General features: G+C 34.5%; 1 protein-coding gene across 2 annotated transcripts; it reads left to right on the top strand.

The window, feature by feature from the left end:
* Positions 1-794: 794 nt before the first annotated feature.
* Positions 795-24747, top strand: LOC137407729 (MFS-type transporter SLC18B1-like). 2 transcript variants are annotated; one of them, XM_068094109.1, is made up of 12 exons: positions 795-884; positions 8104-8383; positions 11203-11276; positions 12512-12659; positions 13298-13366; positions 15627-15714; positions 15958-16097; positions 17868-17963; positions 20258-20367; positions 21571-21666; positions 21986-22157; positions 23924-24747. In XM_068094109.1, the coding sequence occupies exons 2-11, from the start codon at positions 8240-8242 to the stop codon at positions 22107-22109; spliced, it is 1089 nt and encodes a 362-aa protein (XP_067950210.1). In that variant the 5' UTR covers positions 795-884; positions 8104-8239; the 3' UTR covers positions 22110-22157; positions 23924-24747. The 2 variants fall into 2 exon arrangements, with proteins under 2 accessions (XP_067950210.1, XP_067950209.1); XM_068094108.1 differs by having other exon boundaries at positions 873-971.
* Positions 24748-27014: the final 2267 nt, after the last annotated feature.

Genomic DNA, 27014 nt, shown 5'->3' with positions numbered 1-27014 from the left:
AAACTATTGTTGCTTTTGATACTTTGTAGATTTCACGGTTTGGTTTGATGGTTAATAAACTTAATTACTTACAAATCAGTGCATCAAAACCATCCTACTCGCATTCTACTGAACCTAGCGGGAAACCGCTATACATGTCTTACATAACAAGTAACTAGCTTGACACAAAACTCTATTTTATCATAATTATGGGAGTCAAATAGGCATTTCTAGCTTCAATTAGCATACCAGTTTTTATTTAAATACTATATGAACATGTCATAAAAGTTACCTTTTATAGATCTGTCTATAGAGTTATCACACAACATAGGCTATTCATATTTTAGCTAATGTATGGGTATCCATATTTGATGAAAACAACTCACAACCAGTTGAACCCATGATGAAGTAAACTTGCACTCTAATCAGTTTTCATTTCGAATAGATATGCTTATAGGTTCTATGAAAGTTTTCGTAGGATGTCTTTTTCAGTTATGTCACTTAGTGCGATTTGACGCTCAAGTTGTTTGTTATGACCCTGCAAGGCGCTTGTTATGGCTACAGAATGAAGAGTGACAAATCACTATAAAATTGACAACAATGTTATAACAATTCTCTATATATAAATTTTTAAATTAGCAAATGAGGGATCGCTCATCTCCAACCCCTTTCTGGCTAAGCAATACAGAATGTTGGCTATCAATCCAGCGATCCAATGACCCACTTATATATGTAAATTGAACTTCAATGATACGCATGGTTGGCCAGATATTGTTTAGCTATACCTCTACTCTTATTAGCATTAATGTGCCAACCGAGGTTTTTAAAGACCAGCTTGCTTCTATTTCTTCACCTCTTCACCTAGTTTTTAATTAGGATTACTGTTTACAAGCATGATATACCAGGTGAGTGCAAACTCAAAGATCTGATTGGAAAGTACTATCTCAGGCTCCTGCAAAGGTGAAGGTACATACAGGTGCAGCTGCTGACAGGTATTTTACAATTGGCCAATAAGTCAGCATATACTTCACTTATGTAGATAAATCCGTAAACGTTGAAAGGTGATCCACAACTACTAAATCTAAATTACAAATACCGAACTGTTACGAATTATGAACTCCTAAGTACGTAGCGACTCTTCTGGTCACCATAAAATATGCCAAATGCTAACTAGTTTGGGTATTTAAAAAGGTTTCTGAATGGATTCTGATCATGCTGGTGTATTTAGTACTTAATACTTGTCTATGTTAGTGTGTTCTAACTCGCACTTTGTCACTCACGTAAGCACTGTCAAGTTTTTTATCTTCTCCATGTGAACAGCCAATTCATGCTTTAGTCAATTTATTTATTTATTTTGTTGTATTCAATTCATCTACTTGCCTTCTGATTGTTTACTTTCATTCTGGTTGTAGATGTTTTTACCTTCAGATTAAAAAAATATGTTCTCTTCTGGATTTTTGGCTACTAATTCCAATAGGCAACCTAATAGTTTCTTATGCCAATCAATATCACAAATTGTTTTTTTTTACCAAAACACCATTCAGTTGATAAACAATCGGAATGTGAAAAGGCAGAAACATCATTAGCAAAAATATAAAAAAATTTATATAAGATTGTGAAACCTTGTAATATTTGGAATTGTTTCTGTGGTTTCTTTCAATATCACTTCTTTCAATACCCCTTTTAAAACTTGTTAGCTGTAAGCAGTGATTTTACTTTTAAGTATGAACTATGAATTGGTTGGTTAAACATATGCAAATAACAGGTTAAAAATATGCAAATAACAGGTTAAAAATATGCGAATAACAGGTTAAACATGCGAAGAACAGGTTAAAAATATGCAAATAACAGGTTAAAAATATGCGAATAACAGGTTAAACATATGCGAATAACAGGTTAAACATATGCGAATAACAGGTTAAACATATGCAAATAACAGGTTAAACATATGCAAATAACAGGTTAAACATATGCAAATAACAGGTTAAACATATGCAAATAACAGGTTAAAAATATGCAAATAACAGGTTAAACATATGCAAATAACAGGTTAAACATATGCAAATAACAGGTTAAACATATGCAAGTAACAGGTTAAACATATGCAAATAACAGGTTAAGCATATGAACATAACAGGTTAAAATATGCAAATAACAGGTCAAAATATGCAAGTAACAGGTTAACATATGCAAATAACAGGAAACACTTTGATATGCCTAGTAATAATAGGCGGCCTTTAGGAATTCTCATTATGCTGGTAGACATCAAAGCTATTAGCTTTATGCTGTTAGTCAATCCTTGCTGCTTCTTTTCAAAGATTATCCATTACATTCCTTTATGTGGCTGGGCTAGTGCTAGTAACATATATACAAGTAGCTTTCTTTCTAGGAGCCTCTTGCCAGCTCATGGTTGCTTGACATTTATTGGTATTTTAGTCCAGATCTCAGTGACCAATCACAGGGAGGTTGACTTTTCATTCTAGCACCTGGTGTGTTTCATCTCCCTTCATGGACTAACACATCAGTAGCATCATGCATGAGTGAATATGGCCCTCTGGCATTTCACCATGAACGTTGTTTATGACCTAGTAATGACTTATATAACATAATCACCATCCAAGATCAATCAGGTTGATCCTGAAATACATTTATTATCGTGTGGCATGCAGCTAAGCTATTTTGTTTCATAAGACTGGTGTTTCATAATTATATATCACTTCATCGTTCTTCTGGTGTTAATATTCGTAAGTATAACTACTATGCTGAAAATCTAATAGGTGAAATGTCAATAAAGTTACTAATCAAATCAGCAGAGCAATAAGAATGCTTGAATGTATAGATAAAATAATACTACTTTTTGTTATACTTGCTGGCAGTATACTATACACAGTGTTCTAAGATTTAGCTGTTCATCAGTTTTTTTTCGGCTTGAAGTAACAACTCAGTTAATAATTATCAAACTTTCAAAAACAACTACATATATTTTTGGTTGATACAAGTTGTCTAGTACAAATATATGTTATTATATAATGAGCTTAAGTAATCTAGTAATAAATATATCCACTCCAGTTTATTGTAGTTAAATTTGCTTTGTACTCGGGATCTATCTCCAAAACTGTTTACCCAAATTTGTTCCGGGTTATCTCCCTTGTATTTAGAGTCTGTAAACTAAACTGTTCAGGTTGTTTTCTCTTGCTTGTAGAATAGAAAAATATCTAGAACAGGGTATGTGCATTTATTGAGGCTCATTTATTTTGTGTTCCGGGTTTATCTCCAAAACTATTGTTGTTTATAAAGTTTGAATATTCAGATTATTGACAGAAACTTTACTAGCTGCACTCGTCTTGACAGTTGGGAACAAAAGAGAAAGTTTTATATCAAAACGACAAACTTTTAGAAAGCACATTGAGAAAGTGCTATTAAAGCCATGAAACTGCTATTATTGCAATACTTCTACTCAGCTACATGGTTGCACCAGAAGACAGTTTGGGTAACACCAAATTACAATGATTATAATCAATAGAAACAACAACAAAAATTATAATAAGTCTTGTGTTTGCTATAGTTGATCTTCACTGGTCAGATAATCGACTACTGTAGCTCAAACCCAACGTGTCTCTAAGTTTGACAAACCGATCACGGGGCAGCAGCTTTGAGAACATGTCAGTGATATTATCACTTGTTGAACAAAAGTCGGTGCAGGTATCTCCTGCTTCAATTGTCTCATGACCATAGTGGTATTTCGCATTGACATGTTTTGTATGTTTGCTTGTTTTTTGACTGTTTGCGATCTCTGCAGCTGATTGATTGTTTACATACATGTAGATAGCTGGAGAATTAAGCCGAGCAGTTCCAATATCTGAGAATAGCTGACGTAACCACATGCATCCAATAACACCACAAAACAATGCAATATACTCTGACTCTGACTAGTAAAGAAGGCAATGACTGACTGAAGCTTGCTGGACCAGCTGATTGGACAACCAGCATTAATGAAGGCTTCACCTAATTTCGAGTGCTGGTCAATGTCGCTTTCATAATCCGTCTCTGTGTGCCCAACCATTGGGGTACCTTGTTTTTTTAAAAACCAGGCATAAATCTTTGATGCTCTTCAAGTAACGTATTACTTATTTGGCTGCAGCCAAGTGAGTCTGGGTGGGCCAGGCGTTAAACTTGGCTCAAGCTCCCACTGCTTCAGGGGTAACTGGACGAGTAAATACGACAGCATATAGTAGACTTCCTACTATCAATTGATAGAGATTGGGATATGCTAATTTGTTTCCATTTTTGTGACCCAGCTTTACCTCGTATGCTGCCGGAATTGAAAAAGGCTTGCAATTTTCCGTATTTAATTTCTGAATTATTTGCTGAATTTAAGGCTTTTGACTTAGACACATAGAATTGCCTCCTTTTTTGAAAATGAATCTCAGCCAATGATGATTTGGTCCGATATCCTTCAATTTGAACCAAGACAAGAGAGCTGATTTTAAATCAGTCATCTGGGCAACCAGTGTCTGACATTATACACAGGTCATCTACGTAGACACCAATCATCAGTTTCTTGTCGTTTTTTTCAGCAAATATAAACACAGCTGTCAGCAAAGGACTGCATAAAATCTTATCATTTAAGAAATTCATCTAATACCATGTACTAACATTTAGGCGACTGTTCAAGTCCATACAGCAAGCAACTCAGTCTGCATACTAGATTTTTTTTACCAAGCACGACAAATTCCTTTGGCTGTTCCATATACACTTGTACATCTTCTGAGAGTTTTCCGTTCAAAAATGCTATTTGTACATCCACTTGGTGTATCATCATATCTTTCTCAATAGCCTTCGATGAGAGTGCACCCAAAATGTTCTGTGAATCACAGGGCGTATGTTCTATCGTAAACAATTCCAGTTTTTATGCATATCCTTTGGCCGTAGGTCGGGCCTCAAATCTACTTATAGATCCATTCGATAAGAGTTTAGCTCTGAAAACACGCTAACAGTCAATCGCTTTGCGATTTGGCAAAAGATCAACTAGTTCCCATGTACCATTGTTGATCAGTGATTGATCCTCTTCATTGCTGGCTTTGATTCAGGCTTCACGATTTGTACTAGTCTGTGCTTGCGACAAACTAACAGGCTCTACAATGTTGGTTGCTGAGAGAGCAAAATAACCAAGGTTTGTGAAGTCATCAATACCAAGCCGAAGAATTGGTTGAGTCAAATGTGTTGACTGCCTACGCGTACCCGTCGGTGTTGAAAATGCCTTTTCATTTTCTGATAGATCAACATTCACTTCTACAGAGTTGTCTAAACTGGACTTTATCGATTGATTTGGTAAACCAAGTTTGGTTTCATCAAAGGTGACACCACATCTTACCTCTATTTTTCTAGTGATAGAATTGTAGTCTGTAGGCTTTAGACCTGAGGCTATACTCTGCAAACACCATTGATTCAGTTTGTCATCAAGTTTACGTTTCAGCTGATCAAGCACATAGGTGTAGGGCGGACATCTAAAACTCTTCCCATAGCCAAGCTCAGGTTTTCCGTTGTCCCATTTTTCATAAGGAATAGCATTTCATTCAAGTGCTAGTGTGGGAAGGCAATTCCAAATGTATACCGCGGTCAATATTGCCTCTGCCAAAAATGACTTCAAAAGTTGAGATTCAAAAATTAATGAGCTAGAGGCATCACAAACAGTACGATTAAACCTTTCAGCACAGCCATTCTGTTGGGGGAGAATAGCGAGTGGTGACTTGATGATGTATACCTTGTGCTAAGAGGTAACTCTCTAACTCATTAGATGTATATTTTTCACCACTATTGTTTCTAGGTGTACCTACAGTCTGCCCAGTTTGATTTGTCAGTAACGATTAATAAGCTCTAAATGCCTGGAATACACTAGATTTATCTCATAAAAATATACATACACATGCCTACTAAAGTCACCGATGCATGAAACAAAATGCTTGCTATCACCAAAAAATATTTCTGCATAAGACCACACACATCCGTATGTACCATTTCAAGAATCCTACTTGATTTAATGCCACTGTCAGTTTGAAATGGTTGTCGAGACACTTTACCTTTCACGCATGCTTCGACGACACTTATTTCGTCGGTTACATTATAACCATTTTCACACCGATGATTCATTTTTTGAGGCTACCTAAGTTTACATGAGCGAGTCGCTGATGCCGCAAGAGGGAGGAGGATGGGGCAGCCTTAGCAGTATAAATAGCAGACTTGAAACCAAGATATTATAGCCTGTTTACTACAGATCTGGATGCTATTATAATCTTTCTTTGATTTTTAATCCAGCATCTCAAATGTCTAAAATGTACTATATATCATTTATGTGCAGCTGATTTACAGAAAATAGCTTTTCGTGTAAATCAGATATGTGTAGTGCATTGTGAAATGTAGCACGTCTACTTTTATTTCATGAATTTTTATTTGCAGCTGTACAATACCTTTTTCGAGTATTTGTCGTGTGTAGATATTTTGGACTGATATGGACTTGAGTTATTGTTGTAATATTCATGACCTCGGTCTTGGTCGCGAAGCAATCCATGGCTCTGATTATAGTGTTTTCTAGGACAACTATTTCGATAATAGTTCAATAAATCACAGATATGGCAGCCTTTTTACTGTTTCTGACAATGTTTTAAGCGGTTATACTTGCTGACATCAGATGAATGTCAGAACTCGCTTTAGACCTGACACCACCAGAATCACTGGCTGAAGCCAGGACTCTTTGTTCAATTTTTGTTTTTTTCTAAAGCAGTGGTTTGTGTGGTAAACTTTAAAGTTATATCGCCTCCGTGAGCCTCCAGTGCAGTTACTACCGTTGTATAGCTTTTCGGGAGGCTCTCAAGTAGAGTCACCACCCGGTTTTTCTCACTAAAATTAGCATCAATAGCTACAAATTTATCAGTAATAGCTTTCATGGGACGTAGGTAAACTTCAATTGATGAACCTTTGTTCATAACCGTCCCAAAGTACCGTTTTTTGAGAAATAATGTTTTCGCCAGTGTATCACGTTCAAAGTGAGCTCTCAGTTTGTTCCACGCAACTCCTGGGTCTTCAAATTCACTGATAAGATAAATGACAGAAAGTACTATTTGGGAGAAACTTTTGCTTGATTTCCTTTTGTACTCGGCTTTAGTGACAGCGTTAGCATCATCTTCCAAAGTAATGACTGCATCTACATATCCAAATAATTTTCAAGCTAGAAGTAGGTGTTGAAGTTTGAACTTCCATGTGGCAAGGTTATCAGTTTTAACTTATCTATAATAATAGTCCAGCTTTTCTCATTCATAGTTATATATATATATATCCATAGATATAACATTTAATAGGTTGATCGAGCCTTTAACCTGTTGTTTTTAAATTTTGAATATTCTGTTTATTGACAGGACGCTTATTAACTGCTTTCATCTTGACAGTTAGGAAAAAAAAAGTTTTACATAAAAAACTATAGGTACCAATAAGCAATGAGCTTTTAGAAAACACAATGAGAAAGTGCTAATAATACCATGAAACTGTTATTATTGCAATAACTATAATTAAGTCTAGTGGGGGGTTATTTACCTTGTATTGAGGGTCTAACTACAAAACTATATTATCAAGCCTAGGGGGTTGTCTACCATGTATTTAGAGTCTACTTCCTAAACTATGTTCTCAAGTTTATTAAAGTTTGTCTTCCTTGTAACCAGTATTTTCAAAACTGAGTGGACTTTGTTTGCACACAGCAGTCTAGAGTTATATCACATACATTAAAATACTATAGTGAAGTTTGTTACTGAAAAATTATAACATATCTAGCAAGTGACAAAAATTTTACTTAGTTGACACTTATTTCTTTACCAGTATTTAGGCTATTACCAGCACTAGAAACTTCACATAAAGTTGATCGAACAATTTTTGTGAATTGAGATGGTGTAAGAATGTGATTGTCCACTAAACTCATGTTGAAGCACCCGGAGTAGATTTGGAGTAGTTCCTTTTCGGTGCTTGAACCACCTTCCATTCTTTTTTTCTCATCATTTAAAGTTTCTTACACTTTTCCGAAACGTCTCAAGTATTTTGTGTGGAATAACACATTTATTAAAATTGCTCTTGTTGCAGGAAAAGGTCAACTACTAACATGGAGTCGAGTGCAGAAGATTAGAGTTTGCTCCCTTCCTCAAAAGATTTGAATGAAAATAAAATTTCCATAGTCAAAAAATATTCATTTATTTTTATACTCCTTTTCCTACAATTTATGGCTAGGGCTGCCGACACCATGGTATTACCATTTTACCCAGAGAAAGCTCTTTCCAAAGGTCTGACAATGAAAGATGTTGGAATTGTTTATGCAGTTTACGACCTTGCTAGATTTATCTTCTCTCCCATCTTAGGCTCAATTGTAAGAAAAGCAATTAATACATTAATTTTAGTTGTTATCGATGTTATTACATTGTGTGATGCGAATTTTGTTACTAGTTATTTATAATTATTATTACTAGTACACTTAGAGTTCGTGTAGCTGTAGTATAGCATTAGTAGCTAGTCTTTATATATATACCACCCTATTATAAACATTTGTTTGTACAAAGAAATTGTCTGTTATTAGGTATTTAATGTGTAATCTTATAGTTGTTACTTTTTTCCAGAAACATATTTTATGCTTCTGGAGAAATTGAGGTTGGCAGCACTTGATTACTTTGTCAGTTTTACGACTATGAATTCTGTCACTGCCATAGCATAAATCACAACAAGGTGAATTTGAAAACGCCTGTAAAGAAATCCTTTCTACAATTTTAGTGTTGAAAGTAAAATTTTTAAAAAGTTTAATTAACATAAATATTAGAAGAGTTTTTACCTTTTTATAAGTTTTTAGCAAGTTTTTTCCCTGGTTGCATTTTAAGCTGCTTCTAGTTGAATTACTTGGTTTTATTGCAGCCAGTGCCAATTTTGGTTTGTTGGCCAATCTAGGTTGGTTTGCCCTAGAAGCATTGAATGTTTTAAGAGGCTACATGTAGCAGTTACACATTTCTTAGTGCAAATAGAAAGGATATCTTGAGAACCGTGCTAACAATATTTCAACATGTTATTCAAAGACACTCATATAGAAGTATGGTAGTTACAAAACTGAACTTGAGTTGTCGGACGGACTTTTTGGAAGGAGAAAGTCTAAAATGGTTTCTGGCTGAGTTCCAAACTGTCATACTGATTATCCCACAACCAAACACAAGCGGAGCACTTTTTTGAGAGATTTATGATAAATGCATGTGCACACAACTCATAAAAATTATTCATCAACACCGTCGCAAACCCTTGTACCGAAATCTCATCAACAAATTTAACCATCTTTTAATAGAGTCGTTTAAGTATAATAACGATACAAAACACATAAACTTAGTTAAATATGTTACCAAGTCTTTATTATTTGTAGAAAATTTCCTAAACCTCACCCATCTGATCTGATTATACACAAATAGACAGATTAAGTTGGCCGAAATTCGCGATAAAAAACTTGACAAGCTTTTTCAATCAAAATTAAGACCGGCCAACGATACGCCAATAAAGCCGTGCGACAGATAGTAGAACTATTAAGAAGGGCGTATTTCACCAGAAAAATGTGCTCATTTCATCAGTCTATAACATTGTCTAATTTCCGAAGGTCTCTAATATTTTTCCGTTTTTAATATTTTGCAAAAATATTTAATTATAAGAATAATTATTTGATTTTATAAAATTATCATTAGAATAATTATTCGAATTTATTTGTCCGAAGGTTTCTGTAATAAACATAGACCGTTTGAGGCGTAGACCGATTTACAAGTACGAAATTGTGGTACACAGTCTATCAGCCTATGTTTTTTCCAATTACCGAAGGTTTTATTAAATTATTTAAAACGTTAGCCTAAAATCTTTACATCTTATGTACAAGCTAGGGCCAAACTACAATGCCCCTTTATGACGAAGACTTTTTTTATTTAGCTCCAGTTTGCAGCAAACTTCCAGACGTCTGAACGCTCATACTTGCTTTCTGCTAGATCGCTATCAAAACCATTCTACATTCAACACAACCCACTTTCAAACTGTGTATATTATACAGCAGCATGCCATTTTACTTCTAATATTGCATTTCAGAAATATAATAAACATATTTCCTTATTGCTGTTGATAATTACATACATTACAGTAGGTTAGGCCTACAGCTTTAATTAATATTCATTTTATTGCTGTTAAACATAGGTTTGAGATAGTAGTAGAGTAGGTGGGAATTTTTTACAACCTTTTGTTTTGCATAATTGACTTTTTGAATTTAATTTCAAAACAACTCGACAGCTGCCATGGACATACAACTTCCCAGAACACCACGTCATGGCCGACGCAGTGGCTGTCCACATGTCTCCCAATTATTACAGCTCAATAGGAGGATAAATAGAAGGTCCTCACAGCAACCATCAACATCAAATGCTTATGTTCAACTACACGCTACTCAAATTAATACCAACAACTCATCTGATTCAGAGAATTCTTTAATAGATGTTGTGGGCGATGTAAATGACATGGACTTGGCAGTCCCTTTGTTTCCAGATGATGATCATGATTTTATAAACATTGTTGACCATGAAAATATTGCACAAAACGATATTGCTCCTCCCAATGCTGCTCCCTTCATAACATTCCTCATTTTCAATCTTTAAATTGTCCTGATTTTCAAGAACTGCGTAATAACTTTCTAGGCAGACTTGACTACAACATATCACAGCTCCTGTGTACTGGATGTAATGAAAAACATTTCATTACATACAATGCTCAAATACAACTATGTCATACGTGCCAACAAGTTCCCCTGTCAAATTCCTAGAGTACTAGAATTTCCTTTTTGAAGTCGTGCTCCCTCAGATTTATTTTATATCATCTTGAACAACTCTTATTTACACTAAACTGTCAATTCCTGCTGACAACTACTTTTCAACAACCAGCTTTACCCTTTCTTTTTTCTATTATCACTTATTCCATTATCAGGTCGTGAGCTGTATGACAGAGGAATTTCTAGTACTTTATATGAGTTCTCAAACTGTGCAAGGGATAGTTAATGTTTATAGTAATTGTTAGTTAACAGATTAACTGCACGGTTATATAGGCATTTTACGGTACTGATAATTTGTTTTTTTCAGCTGATTATATATACTTGAAAATGTTTTAAGTATTCATGTTTGTTCTTTTCAGTTGCTAAAATGGCCTCCCAAGAGTATGTGCTTTGTTGGGACTCTTATCACTGGCGGGTGCACCATCATTTTTGGGTAAGTTGCAACAGCATCAGCAACTACTTTCTTTTCATAAAAATGATCTCTACAAATTTTAAAGTCATCCTAAGTACTACCTACAAATAAATAACGTTTTTCTATATGCCAAAATTAATGTAGTATAGATATTTGTTCTGAGGTTCTTACCAAAGTTTAATGATAATGGTATCACTTGCTAAAACTTGTTGCCATCGATCACCTTATAGTTTAGGGATGAGATATAAGCATTAAAGGTTACTGTCTGTTCGTTGTCTAGCTCAGTGCTTCTAACAACTAGTGCACATGTCTGTTTTTGTTAGAAGCTTTTTGTATAGTAGAGTGTAAAATTCATCTGCTCAACATTATTCTAATCGTGTCTGATGCTAAAAAATTACCTTTAACAGTTTTATGCTTTGTTTTATAATATTTGTTCAATATTTTCAAGAACTGTTTTGAATGAAAATGGCCTTTTTCATGATTATGACTGATATCACAAAATAGAATGTTTGTATGAATGCAACGACTAATAGTAAAGTTTTGTTTACTAAATTAGTAGCCAATTTAATATATTTTCTACAAAGTTTATTCAGAGAAAATAAATTGTGATTCATACTATCAGCTTATATTGTTTGCTTATACTTTATAGTCTAGCTTCTACTCCTATTTATGTTGCTTGTCTTTACATGTAACATGCTATTTGATAACTTCATGTCCAACATGTTGAGGTCATAAGGATCTATCATTGATGTCAGTCTTTCAAATTTATGCGTATCTTTACCCACAACTAGCAGACAAATAACCAGCACTTACATCATACTTAAAGACATGAAATCTATTGATTTGCAAGTATAAATATTTTTAACTTTTGCCGTTAAAAGAATGATATTTGTCTATAAGTTTAGTTCAGAGAAAGAAACTTGCCCTTTATACTATCAGCTTACATTTGTTTGTTTATACTTTGGAGTCTTCTACTCCTATTTATGTTGCTTGTCTTTAATTTTAATATGCTTTTCGATAACTTTATGTCGAACATGTTGAGATCATAAGATGTTGTCATTGATGTCAAGGGTTCAAATTTGTTAGTATCTTGACACACCACTAGTAGATGAATAACAAGCACTTATGCTTAAAGCTTAGAAGTTTAGTGATTTGCAAGTATAAATATTTTCAACTTTTGACGTTATAAGAAAATTATATTTGTGCTCAGCTTTCTATTTCTGTTTCATAGCTTGCATTCTACCACTTTTTTGTAGGTGTATAGATTCAACTACGGACAGTGGGCTGTTTCTCGCTCTCTGTATTTTATTCCGAGGACTAACTGGTGTAGGGTCAGCAATGATTAGCATATCTACGACAAGCATTTTACTTAAATCATCTGGTTTCCTTTCTAATACTATCATAGTAAGTTCATTAAAATATCTGTCTCCCTTTCTAATACAATTATAGTAAGTTCATTAAGATATCTGTCTCCTTTTCTATTACTTTCATAGTAAGTTAATTAAGATATCTGTCTCCTCACTAATACTATCATATTTAGTACATTAGGATATCTGTCTCTCTTTCTGTTACTATCATAGTAAGTTTCTTAAGATATCTGTCTCCCTTTCTATCACCATAATAGTAATTGCGCTAAGATATCTGTCTTTCTTTCTAATACCACAATAGTACTTGCGCTAAGATATCTGTCTTCCTTTCTAATACCATAATAGTAATTGCGCTAAGATATCTGTCTCCCTTTCTAATGCCATAATAGTAATTGCGCTAAGATAACTGTCTCCCTCTCCAGTATCATTACAGTAATTACGTTAATACATCTGTCTGACTCTCTAATACTATCATAGCAAGTATATCAAGTCTTTCCTCTATTCAAGCTGCACAATTATTCCCTCAGTATCTATTTTTGTTCAGCCATCTAGGATAAACATAGCCTTTGATCAGTGTCTGTCTAACTTTTTGACTATTTAAGGGTATTTTTGTTCAGCAATCTAGGATAAACATAGCCTTTGATCAGTGTCTGTCTAACTTTTTGACTATTTTAGGGTTTGACAGAAATTGCTACAGGTGTTGCGTATGCCTTTGGAGCTGCTTTAGGAGACTTTTTATATGAGGTTAGTGTTACTTGAGCATCTATGGCAACATTTGATAATGCTTGCATGTGCTCGCAAGCATTTATTTAGGGTTGTTCAAAATTATATGCATATTAACGCTGTTTATTTTATCAAACATGAGCAAGTTTCTTTTGTGGCAGCCTTATGTGATTTTGAGCTAACAATGGAAATTTTAATTTTAACATATAGCCCAGCTTACTGTCTAACCAAATTTACCATAGTGTAAGCAAATAAATTGTTTTTAGCTAGAAACTAATAATTTTGTATGAACTATGTGTAGGTTTAAATCAGAGCTGTGTATAAATACAAAAGTAGTACATTTGAGTACATTCAATTACATATTGCATTACAAAAGAAATTATTTTAATATATATTATGGTAAAAGTCCTATTTTAATTATATCTGAAAACTTTTCATCTGTCTATCTTTTGGTATGTCCAGCATTAGATGTTAAAATCTTGGAAGTACAATTTCACTTTTGGATGGATTTGAACTCATGTGGATTAATCCAAGCGCTCTACCATTAAGCTATACAAAGTATATGATCAAAGAGGTTATTATATATTGTATAACGTATGCACACACTAAATGATGAATTATTTGTAACTCTATGAACTCTATTAACTCTATGAACTCTATTAACTCTATTAACTCTATTAACTCTATGAACTCTATGAACTCTATTAACTCTATGAACTCTATGAACTCTATTAACTCTATGAACTCTATGAACTCTATGAACTCTATGAACTCTATGAACTCTATTAACTCTATGAACTCTATGAACTCTATTAACTCTATTAACTCTATGAACTCTATTAACTCTATGAACTCAATTAACTCTATGAACTCTATTAACTCTATTAACTCTATGAACTCAATTAACTCTATGAACTCTATGAACTCTATGAACTCTATGAACTCTATTAACTCTATGAACTCTATTAACTCTATGAACTCTATGAACTCTATTAACTCCATGAACTCCATGAACTCCATGAACTCTATTAACTCTATGAACTCTATGAACTCTATTAACTCCATGAACTCTATGAACTCAATTAACTCTATGAACTCTATTAACTCTATTAACTCTATGAACTCTATTAACTCTATGAACTCCATGAACTCTATTAACTCTATTAACTCTATGAACTCTATTAACTCTATGAACTCTATGAACTCTAGTAACTCTATGAACTCTATTAACTCTATGAACTCTATTAACTCTATTAACTCTATGAACTCTATTAACTCTATTAACTCTATGAACTCTATGAACTCTATGAACTCCATGAACTCTATTAACTCTATTAACTCTATGAACTCTATGAACTCTAGTAACTCTATTAACTCTATGAAATCTATGAACTCTATTAACTCCATGAAACACATAGAGTTAATAGAGTTAAAACACAAACACGCTTTTTGTGTTTTCTTGAACTTCTGTTTCCGGTTTCTTGTAAGGTTCATTTGCTCTTGGGCAGTCAAAGCCAATTTGTTCATGCATACAATTTTATTTGGTAGATAAAGCTTCTAAATTCTCTACATAAGACAAAAACATTACGATATCTGGTTTTTATATACATTTTTATATACACGTTTATATACATTTGTATTGGTATCGAGAGGTATCAGTAGTGCCGTATTCAAAGGTTTGATGAATGGGTTCTGGTGGACCAGTAAACATATTTATACAAACACACCTCTATGCAAGAATTGTTATTATTAATTCAACATATTCAGGATTTTTATTCTGTTATCTCACTTCGATTTAATTGTGTCATTACCGAATGATCTTTTATTGTAATTGTAGCAAAACAAACTTAATTTACCGATTACTCGCTGAATGTTTCACATATTATACAACTCAACCCTTTCATATATTTCTTAAAACTTATTTGGTCTGCACAAAACATCCTTCTCATAATATGAAGTTGAAAATGTACAGTTGTTTGACAAAGTTTGTAAACCTTTACAATTGCCGTTATTTTTTCTTTCAATTTATTTCAACTACAAAAAAACAGTTTTCTCGTGATATGAAGTTTGAATAGTGGAATGTCCAATGTTCTTACGTTTTTAAATACCAATAAATCTTTTGTCCAAAGACTTTTCTATTACTCGGGCCATGCCGGCAATTTTTTTAGTAACATTATAAAATACAATATATCAAGATTCAGAATTATAATATAGTAAAATATACCTTAATACAATATCACAAAAACTTTTTTTCAAAGCTGTACAACTGTATATAGTTTAGTTTGTAGGTTATATAGCCGTCTTTCTCATAATTGGAGGAGTAACAATCGTAGCCCTCCTTCCCTTTGGAGTCGTCACACCCAATATTGGTGAGGAAGTCAGTGAAATCAATTTTGTCTTTGATAAACAAGCAGTCTTTAAAATTTTGTCTGGTCGTTTCATATTTTATTATTTGGTCTTTGATTACTTTAGATGCAAAACTACGTCTAAACTTATTTTACTATAATCTATGAACACTACATACATTCAAATGTAAAAAGCAAAAGAAATTGTTTGAAAACAAATCCCCACATCATAATTGACAATTTTCCTGCATTCTTGAATTTTTTAAGTTGAAGAAGAAAACTCTGAGACGAATTTCTTCAAGCTGATAACTATACCTGGCTGTACCATTATGTACCTGGCATGTGTTATGGTGAGACTGCTGGAATCCAGCCGTAATGTCAGTGTCGCAGATTTATTTCGGTTTGAGGTGAGACAACGGTTGGGAACCAGTAGAAACGCTGTGTTGGCAATCCTATTTTTAGCAGAGACTTTTATACTAGAAGCTATAAAAACCCAAAAGTTGTGCATCTGCAACTTAAAAAAAATCATAAATCAAAAGTTTTGTAAGCTGGCATGTCAAACAGGAGAACAGGCAACTTAAAAACCAAAGTTTAAAATTGTGTAAATATACGACAGAGATAAATCCAATTTATGCTCTCAGTAGATTTGCTATTGAAAATATTATTATCTAAAATACTGAAACAATATCTAATCTAACTGACCCTCATTCCTTCCTTTTATTATCCTACATCAGAATCACAAATTTTCAACACTATTCTTAATTTCAATATTTGACCACTGTGATTAGATTGTTTTCTAAGCTTTAAAAATTCATAAAAACCAACCTTTGACTAAGTGTAATTCCTCAACTTAACATACATGTTTGTAGATTTAACTAGATGAAAGCTCAGCAATGCCTAAGATTTCTGTATATTAATTCAAATAGCCCCAAAGTGGTGGGGGCTTGTGACACCCAAAGTGGTGGACATTTTATGACACGCACTACTTTGGGTTTCTCAAAAACCACACAAGTTTTCAAACCATGTAATAGTAGTAGTCACCTGGTTAAAGCACAAAGCACATGCATAAAGGGTTTGAATAAAATCAACCACATAATGCATAATGCGCGCGCACACACACATACACATACACACACCACACACCACACACCACACACCACACACCACATACCACACAACACACACCACACACCACACACTACACACCACACACCACCCACCACACACATAAACACATGAACACACATGCACACATACACACATACACACCACACACACCACATGCACACAAACCACCACAACACTACCACCACACAGCACAACCACCAGACCCACACCATCACAAACACCTCACCATCACACACACACACACTCACACACGCACACACGCACACACGCACACACGCACACACACACACACGCACACACGCACACACGCACACACGCACACACACGCACACACGCACACCACACCAACATACACCCCACCACCACACACACCACAACATACTACACCACGCACACCACACTATCACACCCACGCTACCGACGACCACACACACACAACCACACGCACCACACACACCACTGACCACCACACACACAACACACCACACTCATCACACACCACACATGCCGCACCACACACTTCCGCAAACCACACACACCAGGACATACCACCACATATGACTGCACACGACAGAAACACCATCGCACACTGCACAAAGCACATTGCACACCACAGACCGTACACCGTACACCAAACACGACACACTGCAAACCACACAAAAAGCGAGATTTATTATGATACATGCTACAGCATGTTGGCTTTTCGTCTTATTGACACAAGTAGCTACATTTTGAGCTAGCTTCTACATGTAACTCTGCTTATGCTGGTGTCAACAGTTATTTTTCTATTTATTCCATCAACTCTTGATTAAATTGATCGCAATGACCTTGTCAATCGAGTTGAGCAAAAACGTATTTTGTTTTTGAATTCTATAATTCTAACACTATTTGCTAATTCTACTTTCCTGACTCCTTCTAAAAGGTTGTGCTGTTTGCTAGTCTGATAGACTATTTGGCAACTGTTGGTGATTTAACTGGCATCAAATGAGTGACTATAAATGTATATTTTTAAGCTGAATCTGATGCAGTGATTGACATTTGGTTTACAGTTGAAGCGCTCACCTGCTCAACTAGGCCTGCTTTATGCACTTTGGACCACTACCTACATGCTCTGCTGTGGCATTTTCACAAAGTTTTTCAATAAGGTGAGACTAGTGATAATTTGTTCATTGAATCATAAATGGATTACGAGTATAACTGGCTCACAACTGGGCTTCATTGTAATGCAATGTTAGTATATTATATTTTACTGGATTGCTATACAATAAATTATGTTATATTGTAGCTCATTATCGTGTATATTGTATTTTATTGCAGTTTAATAAAATAAACTGTAAAGTTTTAATATACTTTTATTAAGTAGTATAATTCTCTCTCTTTCACTCTCGCATTCAGTCGTTTAAAAATGACTGGTTTATGGTTTACACTTTGTCAATGATTTTCATGCAGCTCTGTTATCCACCTTCCTTTGGCGTTCACTAGTGTTTAGTTTCCCCACTTCATGCTACACCTAAATTCAACTGTTTGCATCTTAGCCAGTGTCTGTTCAGATTTCTCTTTCCTTTGTCGGGTTATAAATGTAATAGTTGCCTTGGCAATTTCTCATTACCCATCATGTGCGCATTTTCAAGCTACCTGAGCCTTTTTTCATCAAAATGTCTGCCATAGATGAGAGGTCAGCATGTCTTAGGATTTTTGCGTTTTGCACCTTATCTTTCCAAGTGAGATTCATCAATTGTCATGTCATGACTATGTGCAGTCTTTTTGTTTGTGTTTCGTGCTCTGTTCAGGTCTCAGCTCCATATAATAGAGCTGTTGGGACTACAGCTCAGTATACCTTACACTTACACATGTAGCTTGATTGGTCGCATGATTGTTCTTTGACAAACAATTCGGAATGGTTTTAAAGGAACAACTGATAGTTCCAGTTTAGTACCTAAATTCATTATTAAACGTTGTAATACTAGCTGTAATACTATTAAGATATTTGAACTCTGTACAGAAAGTCAGTAACTTGTTGTCTATCAAGGTATTTGTAGGATCTGATGATGGATGTACAAGCTTTTCAGCCTAACATAAATATTTGTCTTCTTTATGCTTATCTTTCAATTACATTTTGATCCTGCTCTTGCAAATCAATGTAAAAGTACTTGCATTTTTTACCCAAATGAGCAACCAAAACACTGTCACCTTTACACAAAAAATTTCCTTACAAAAACCGGGCTGTGCAGGATTTAAACTAGAACTGAGAAACTCCAAAAAAGATTGACGATGTGTCTTGTTTAAATTTAGACCCTTTTGTTGTCATCTTTAAAATCAACTTCAAGCATAACATCAAATTATAGTAAAAACGCTATTGGTACCAAAACACATCTCTGCTTGACAATTTTATACAGAAAACATCTCTGAAGCATGATACACCTGGACTACTCAAGCTTGCATTCCGTCATGTAAAAATTTGATCAGGTATATAATTTTGCCAGCGAAACCTACAATTTTTAGGATTATTTAGATACCTTGTTTTGAGACTGTATCAAAGGCTTTGGTGAACTTAATAAAGACAGCCTAAAAAAGCATTTTTGTTCTAAACATTTATGTTGTCTTGTACTTGATGGAGGCTAACACCATATTCGTTTTGCTATGTTTTTTACAAAATCTACAGTATATCCCAGGAAGTTCATTTGATGATGTTACTTTATTGATTCTGTTGAGCAGTGCACAGGCAGTAATCTTTCAGCAATTGTTAGACAAGAGATAACCCGATGGTTTTCACAGTCCTTACAATTTCATTTTTTAAATATCGGTGTGATGTTAGCAACTTTTCGATCCTGTGGAATCTTCTCGTTTTCTTTATGTTTGAACCATGTTAGAATAGTGTCTCCGGTAGCCTCTGACCATCATGTTTCCATATTTCTGCTAAGATCCAACATGGTCAACGCGCTCTATTTTCTTTCATAGTTTTGACTGCAACGATGACTTTGGATTTTTGTGATGTTCATCCAGACAACACACAATTTGTCTCTGTGTGAGGCAGTCCAAGACACATTGCTCTGTTATTTATAGAAGCTGTTTAAAATGGCTGGCGAAAGCAGTTCAAAATCTGTTCTTATCTTGTAAGATTGTTTCTCATCAAGTGTTCTAAATAAACTGATGTTTTCTTCTGTTGGCCATATACTGTAAGACCTTTATTTGAAAACCGCCTTCAATAAAATACACTGTAGGAGAAGGGTTGAAAAATACAGTAATACCCTTAAAGTACAGCAATACCCTTAAAATGAATTCCACTTTAATTTGACCTCCACTTTGATATTCTTTAATCTTCATGAACCTATGATAAATAGTCTAACTATAAATATACTTGAAATAATTATAATAAGACTAAAAGTATTACCTTAATATAAATAATGCTTTGTAGCTGCTCTATTCTTTTTTTTACCAGTTCCCACAGATTGACTACTCATCCTTGATTGTCTGGTGGATGCTAGCAGGAGTTACTATGATGCTGCTAGGACCATCTCCTCTTCTTGATTTCATCTTTTATGGTAGACTGTGAGTAGTTGTAACAGCTATACCTGATAATAATTATACCTGTCCCTCATAAGTACGTTCAAAGAATAATCAGCCATGTCACTGTTTTTGCGGTTACTAGAAAAAATCTACTGAACACTGGTGAGCGGCTCAAATGAGATTTCATTTAATGCTGCGTGCCAAAAATGTTGGTCATGACAATTCATGGGCGTGTCAGGGTGAGACATTCTGAATTATGATTAATTTGGGTAATTCATTGGGAGTTGTATGAAGTCAAAGTGTGTCATACTATTTCAGGATATGTTGTGAAAAGTCATGGTAGGTATTGGTATGCCTTGGTGTTTGTGTGCGTTCGTGTGTGTGTGTTTGTGCTTGCATGAGTGCATGCATGTGTGTGTCATTGTGGGTGTCATCAAAGGTGTCATTGTATATGCATATAGTTGTGTGTGCGCGCACGCGTGTGTGTGCATGCATGATGCGTGTGGGTGTGTGTGAGCATGCGTGATGCGTGTGGGTGTGTGGGTGTGTGTGGTGTTTGATCTTGTGTGGGTGTGTGTGTGTGTGTGGTGTGTTGCGGTGTGTAACAATGTGGTATGGTGTGCCATATGGTGTCGTGACATGTAGTAGCAGTTTTTGTTGGATCGTGGTGCTTTGTGCTACCTTTTGGTGCTTTCTGGAGATTTGTGGTGCCTTGTGACGCCTACCATGTTGCATCATGGTCTGTGTCAGTATTGGTGAGTTGTGGTGCGTCACTGTGCATCGTGGTACAATGTGGTGATTCATGGCAGGTCGAGGCAGATCATGATTACTCGTGAGAGATTGTGATTGGTTGTGATGAGACGTGATGGAATATGATTAGTCATGATGGGTCATGTCAGTTATGGCAGGTTCCAGGTGAGGTTCCAGGTGAAGCTTGGTGGCAGTAAGTGGTGGTTATGTAAAACTATCTAAGACTTGGTGCTTAGTAGAAATTTTGTTTGTGCCATCATTTATTTACCTTTTTGCTGCCTGGTGCTTTGGTAGTTAGCAAACTGCTGTTGCTTTAGCTAATTGACTGACAATGATATTTTCTATAAAATGATAGACTTTACTTGTATGCTTTACCAAATCTCATGTGAATAATACCTGCATCATTGTTCCGCTACTGCATCTTGATAACCTAATCTCTCTAACAAAGCTATATACTTGAATGGTTTTCAGAACTCTATATCAACTAATTTGCAGGTATTTCTGGCTGAGTGCCATTGATATGTTACTCATAGAAGTCATCTACCCTCTTGCATACTTACCACCATTTGTAATCGCCTTAAATCTTGCTGAGTAAGTATATTTCAGACTAGCTGTGGATTTCTTTTGCTACAGTTTTATGAATAATCAGTTTTTAATAATAGATTTTTAAGTAGCAGGATTTATCATAATATAATAGGAATCTTTTTATTTGTAAAATCAAACAATCAATAAAAATGTAATTTCAAACAATAAAAACTTGATTTTGTAGTAAAGAAAAGTTATTCTCTATAAGGGCAATGATTGCAAATCATTTTTGTCAAGCTGATGTTACAATGACCTCTCTCTGACCTTTTCTCATGGTCTCCCTCTTATATTTGTTCTGTTAATTTTTCTCTTGAAATTTTTAAAGAGTACATGGATACAAAAGAGATAGCCTCCACACCTACGACACAATAACTGGACTCACGAACAGTGGCTGGGGACTAGGAGCCACAATTGGACCTGTAATATCAGGAATTGTTATTGATGCCTAAAATGTCATGTGGAACTTTACATATTTGTCATTTGCCGCATTTGCGATGGTAAGTATTTCGTTGTTGTTGCTGGCATCTTTACATAAACAACAATGAATGACCCAGTAATGTAGAAAATGCTGGAAGATCCTATCTTGGTCAAAACATGCATTAAGATTTTCAGCTAGTACTCACTAACCATAACTAAGGAATTTACATTTAACTGTGTTGATGTATCTTGGTTATTATAGGCGTTTTAACTGTGCAGAAATGATTGACTTGAGCTCTACATATATAATGGAGGAGAACCCAATGCGTTCCCTCAATCGAGAGTAGTGATGCAAAGATAATTATAAAAATTAATAATTATAAAATAACAAAATAAAAAATGCTGTGTAGAGATGTGTAATCTAATGGTTTACATAATTACATGCACCATAAACAACAACATAGGCATCACATAGGTTGGTGCCGTTTGATTAAAGTGAATACACCTACTTAGGTATAAATAAGCCCATTGACCAGAGCACGTGTCTTTTATAGCCATGTGTATATTAACTAGAGTGAGTATCTCTACATAGGTATGTGTATATTAACTAGAGTGAGTATCTCTACATAGGTATGTGTATATTAACTAGAGTGAGTATCTCTACATAGGTATGTGTATATTAACTAGAGTAAGTATCTCTACATAGGTAGCTGTATGATGAGTAGAGTAACTATCTCTACATAGGTATGTGTATATTGACTAGAGTAAGGATCTCTACATAGGTATGTGTATATTGGCTAGAGTAAGTATCTCTGCATAGGTATGTGTATATCGACTAGAGTAAGTATCTCTGCATAGGTATGTGTAAATTGACTAGAGTAAGTAACTCCACATAGGTATGTGTATATGAACTAGAGTAACTGTCTCTATATATGTATGTGTTTATTAACTAGAGTGAGTATCTCTAGCTAGGTATGTGTATATTAACTATAGAGTAAGTATCTCTACATAGGTATGTGTATATTGACTAGAGTAGGTATCTCTACATAGGTATGTGTATATTGACTAGAGTAAGTATCTCTACATAGATAAGTATATAATGACTAGAGTGAGTATCTCTACATAGGTATCTGTATATTGACTAGAGTAAGTATCTCTACATAGGTATGTGTATATTGACTAGAATAAGTATTTCTGCATAGGTATGTGTATATTGACTAGAGTGAGTATCTCTACATAGGTATGTATCTTTTGTCTAGAGTGAGTATCTCTACATAAGTATGACTAGAGTAAATATCTCTACATAGGTATGACTAGAGTAAGTCCATGTGGTTATATACACTAATCTAATTGTAGTCAATCTTTGTTCCGATAATCAAGGTTTTATTTTTTGACAGATATGTAAATAATTTAAGAGTTACCATTTCTACATTTTTTTCTATCCTTTTTAGAAAATGCTAAATCAATTAATTGTGGTGGTCATTGCTGAAGATCTGTCTTCTTCACTTTCTGCGGTTCTACGAAGTTGCAACAAATTATTCTGAAACCATTGAGGAAACAGTTCCCAATATTGTTTGTTTCTCTGACATAAATAAGTTATAAATGTCATTGAATGTGGGGTAGATAAACCTAAACTGGTTTCCTGATAAATCTTAGTCCTATTATAAGTACGTGCAGACAAAATTTTACATATGAACATGAAAAAACATGCAAATTTAGTAGTTAATAAGGTTTTTTAAAAGTTTTTATATTCAAAGAATTCTTACAACTGACTCCCATGGTAAAACATGCAGTTTTCAGCATAATAAATACACTCACACTTTAGAATATTCTTTTTTTCTTGTAGGGCTTCATTGTTGGAGTTTATTATTTGTACATGAGATTAACCAATCAGCCAACAAAACTTCATGATACTGATAGTTGTCACTCGCCAACTGTAAAAAATGACTGTGAGGAGAAAGTTATGTCAGACCAAGCAGCAAAAGTCAATCGATGCGTCATAGAGCAAAGCCCAGGGCCGTCAGCAAACTTCACTAAAATCCACCTACAACAGCCAGCTAGTAGCAAAGTAATAGAGTGAAATAGGAGATCACTTTTTGAAAAACCTGTGCCAATAACAGTTGAGCGTCAGCTCTACAAGCACTGCAAGACTTGTTATACAAATGCACATTAGTACTACAAATGGCCACAAAACAAATATTTTCATAAGCAGCTGAGTTATCATGTTAAAGTTTCAAGCAGCTTTGTGAAGTCTATGAACAAGAATTTGTTGGTACATTGTTTTAAGCAAAACTCAAATTAATTCCATCTTTGCTTAGACAACCTATAGATACATTTTGTTTCTCTGAACATACATATATACTGGAGGTAACACATTTAACTTAGCAAAAAGCTTGAACTCAACCGGAAACACATTAGTGGATGCAGCCTTTTTCTGATATTAGTGATCACATCCTGGAGTCTAACGGCTGCCAACTTAATATTAAAATTTTATTTTGGTGCTCTTCTGAAATGGTGAACTATCACAAAGAAGTAGTGTGATTATTTGATCAATGCACATATTATTCTCCAATGTAAAAATAACATGGTTGCTTGCATAACACCGATAACAGAAGTTTTCTATTTACTCCAAACTATTTTTTTACAAAATAAATTTTTTTTGAAAGCTTTTTTTAAACTTTAATTTGCCCTAATGTCCGAGATTACATGTATATGTAATACATGCAGTGTGAGTTATTTTAATACCACAGAGAGCAAAAAAACAAGAAGCCGGCCCAAATACATAAAGTGATACATGTTTATTGGATCTGTCTAATATTATATAAAGAAACAGAAGAAGAATGTTGGCTTTGACTACCATGAAGTGTATGTGTGTGACAGTCACATGCTTCTTTCTACAACTGGCTGATGAAAAACAGGACATCATGTTAATAATATGGAACAATAAAGCACAAGTGAGTTATTTCTGACACCATAATAAATTGATGTATAGTGAGCGACTTGCTATTGATGCCATAGAGGGATGATTGACAAGTTGTTGTTAATGTCACAAATGATGCATAGATGGTTCATTGTTATTGATGCCATAGAGTGTTGCATAACGAGTTGTTGTTAATGTCACATTTGATGCATATATGACACATTGTTATTAATGCCAATATAGCGATGCATAAAGGGTTGTTGTTAATGTCACAAACGATGCATATATGGCTCATTGTTATTGATGCCATAGAGTGATGCGCAACAAGTTGTTATTAATGTCAAAAATAATGCATAGATGGCTCGTGGTTATTAATGCCATAGAGTGATGTATAAGGAGTTGTTGTTAATGTCACAAATGATGCGTAGATGGCTCATTGTTATTGATGCCGTAAAGCAATGACCGACAAGTAAGTTGTGCACAATATTGAACCCTGCCATAATTTTGGGCAGACTTGATTACCTACATTCTTTCCACCTATCGATGGGTCACACACTTTACAACCATTTGCTATCTAAGCCTTAATTGTATGAACAAACACGGAACATTTTCTCTAAATTACCAATGTGTGAGTTTAAAGTTACTCATATGGTTTTATGACTCCTACTTATACTCATACTCACACTACTTGTTAAAAATTTACTTGCTAATAAATAAAGAAATATCTCGATATTTTATGTTTTTCATGCATATTATATTTATTTTATAAAAACTTTGTTTCCCAAATATGCATTTAAAACTAAATATAAACTAAATTCAACAATTACTTTGACATATGATTTTTCCACCTTACGAAGTTGAACATGGTGAGATTTTTACCTCATCATACAAGTTTTATTTTACGAATCCAAAATTTTTTTTGCTCGAATTAAAATTGGGCAGTCGGTGTGCTTATCGCGTATCTTGAAATAACAAAGATGCCGAAATTCGGTTCACCGAAAACCTTTTCGCAACCTTTAGACAAAACGCAATGACTAATTTGTTCTTGGTCAGCATTCCACGTAGAAAATTTTGTGAAAATACCTAAGCAGAAGCAAATATTCATGTTAGCGTTATACTCATATTTACTATAAACTTTTATTCCGCACACGTATATAACTATAACTATCTACAATTAGTTCGTTAGCTATGGAAACTGAGGCCAATACCAACATTACATGATGGACAGAAAAAATTATTTCCATGGCAACAAAGTTTCAGAGCATAAATAAATATAAAGAAGACGCCCGTATTGTTAATATTGCCAAGGAATGTGGTCGCAATCAATCAAGAATTGCAACTATTTTCAAAGACAGGAGATCCATAAAAGCAAGCAAAGCAAACATAAGGAAGATCCTATGACTGATGACTTGAAGGAGTTTGAGGACTTGAACAAGATCAGCAATCTATAGAAGCAACCCATTTAGTGGTAGCGAGGAAGTAGATGAGACAAAAAAACTTACACCGACAGAAATCGAGGAAGCTATAATAATTTGGTATAAAAACCTTACTAGGTTGGTTGAAAAGAAACATTCAGAAAAGGTTCTCACATGTCGTGTCATGAATGATGTTAATGGAAAGTGCGTGAACTATTTTAGAAAATCTTTGAGGAATTATCAGAAACAGATTTCGATTTCTTTCAAAAGATTTTTTTTCAAAAGAAAAGCAAAGAAAACTTCAGATGATAACAGTGAATCTAACAAAAAAGTCTGAGATTATTGGGCACCTGAAAAAGTGCTATTAGATTAAGTTTTGTGAAAATAATTTTTAGTTTGAAGTGTTTAATGTACTGATGTGGACAGGAAGATGAAAACATACTGTATTAGGCAGGTATAATGTATATTAAACCTCTTTGTGTGTCATGTTTTATTCATTTCATATTTTATCTTACATGCATTTCATGTTTAATCATGTTTTATTTATTTTATTCCGTATTTTACTTCTGGTTTTATCACGTTTTTACAGGTCGGCCAGTTTT

This window comes from Watersipora subatra, chromosome 11, assembly GCF_963576615.1.
Source record: "Watersipora subatra chromosome 11, tzWatSuba1.1, whole genome shotgun sequence".
NCBI lineage: Eukaryota > Metazoa > Bryozoa > Gymnolaemata > Cheilostomatida > Watersiporidae > Watersipora > Watersipora subatra.
This window is presented reverse-complemented; position numbering and strand designations above follow the sequence as displayed.

What these genes read in the sequence shown, in the direction of transcription:
- LOC137407729 (XM_068094109.1), top strand. Translation starts at nt 8,240, where the DNA reads ATGGCTAGGGCTGCCGACACCATGGTATTACCATTTTACCCAGAGAAA. An exon ending in GGGTGCACCATCATTTTTGG is followed by an intron (nt 11,277 to 12,511) that starts GTAAGTTGCAAC and finishes ACTTTTTTGTAG; the next exon opens with GTGTATAGATTCAACTACGG. An exon ending in TCACAAAGTTTTTCAATAAG is followed by an intron (nt 17,964 to 20,257) that starts GTGAGACTAGTG and finishes TTTTTTTACCAG; the next exon opens with TTCCCACAGATTGACTACTC.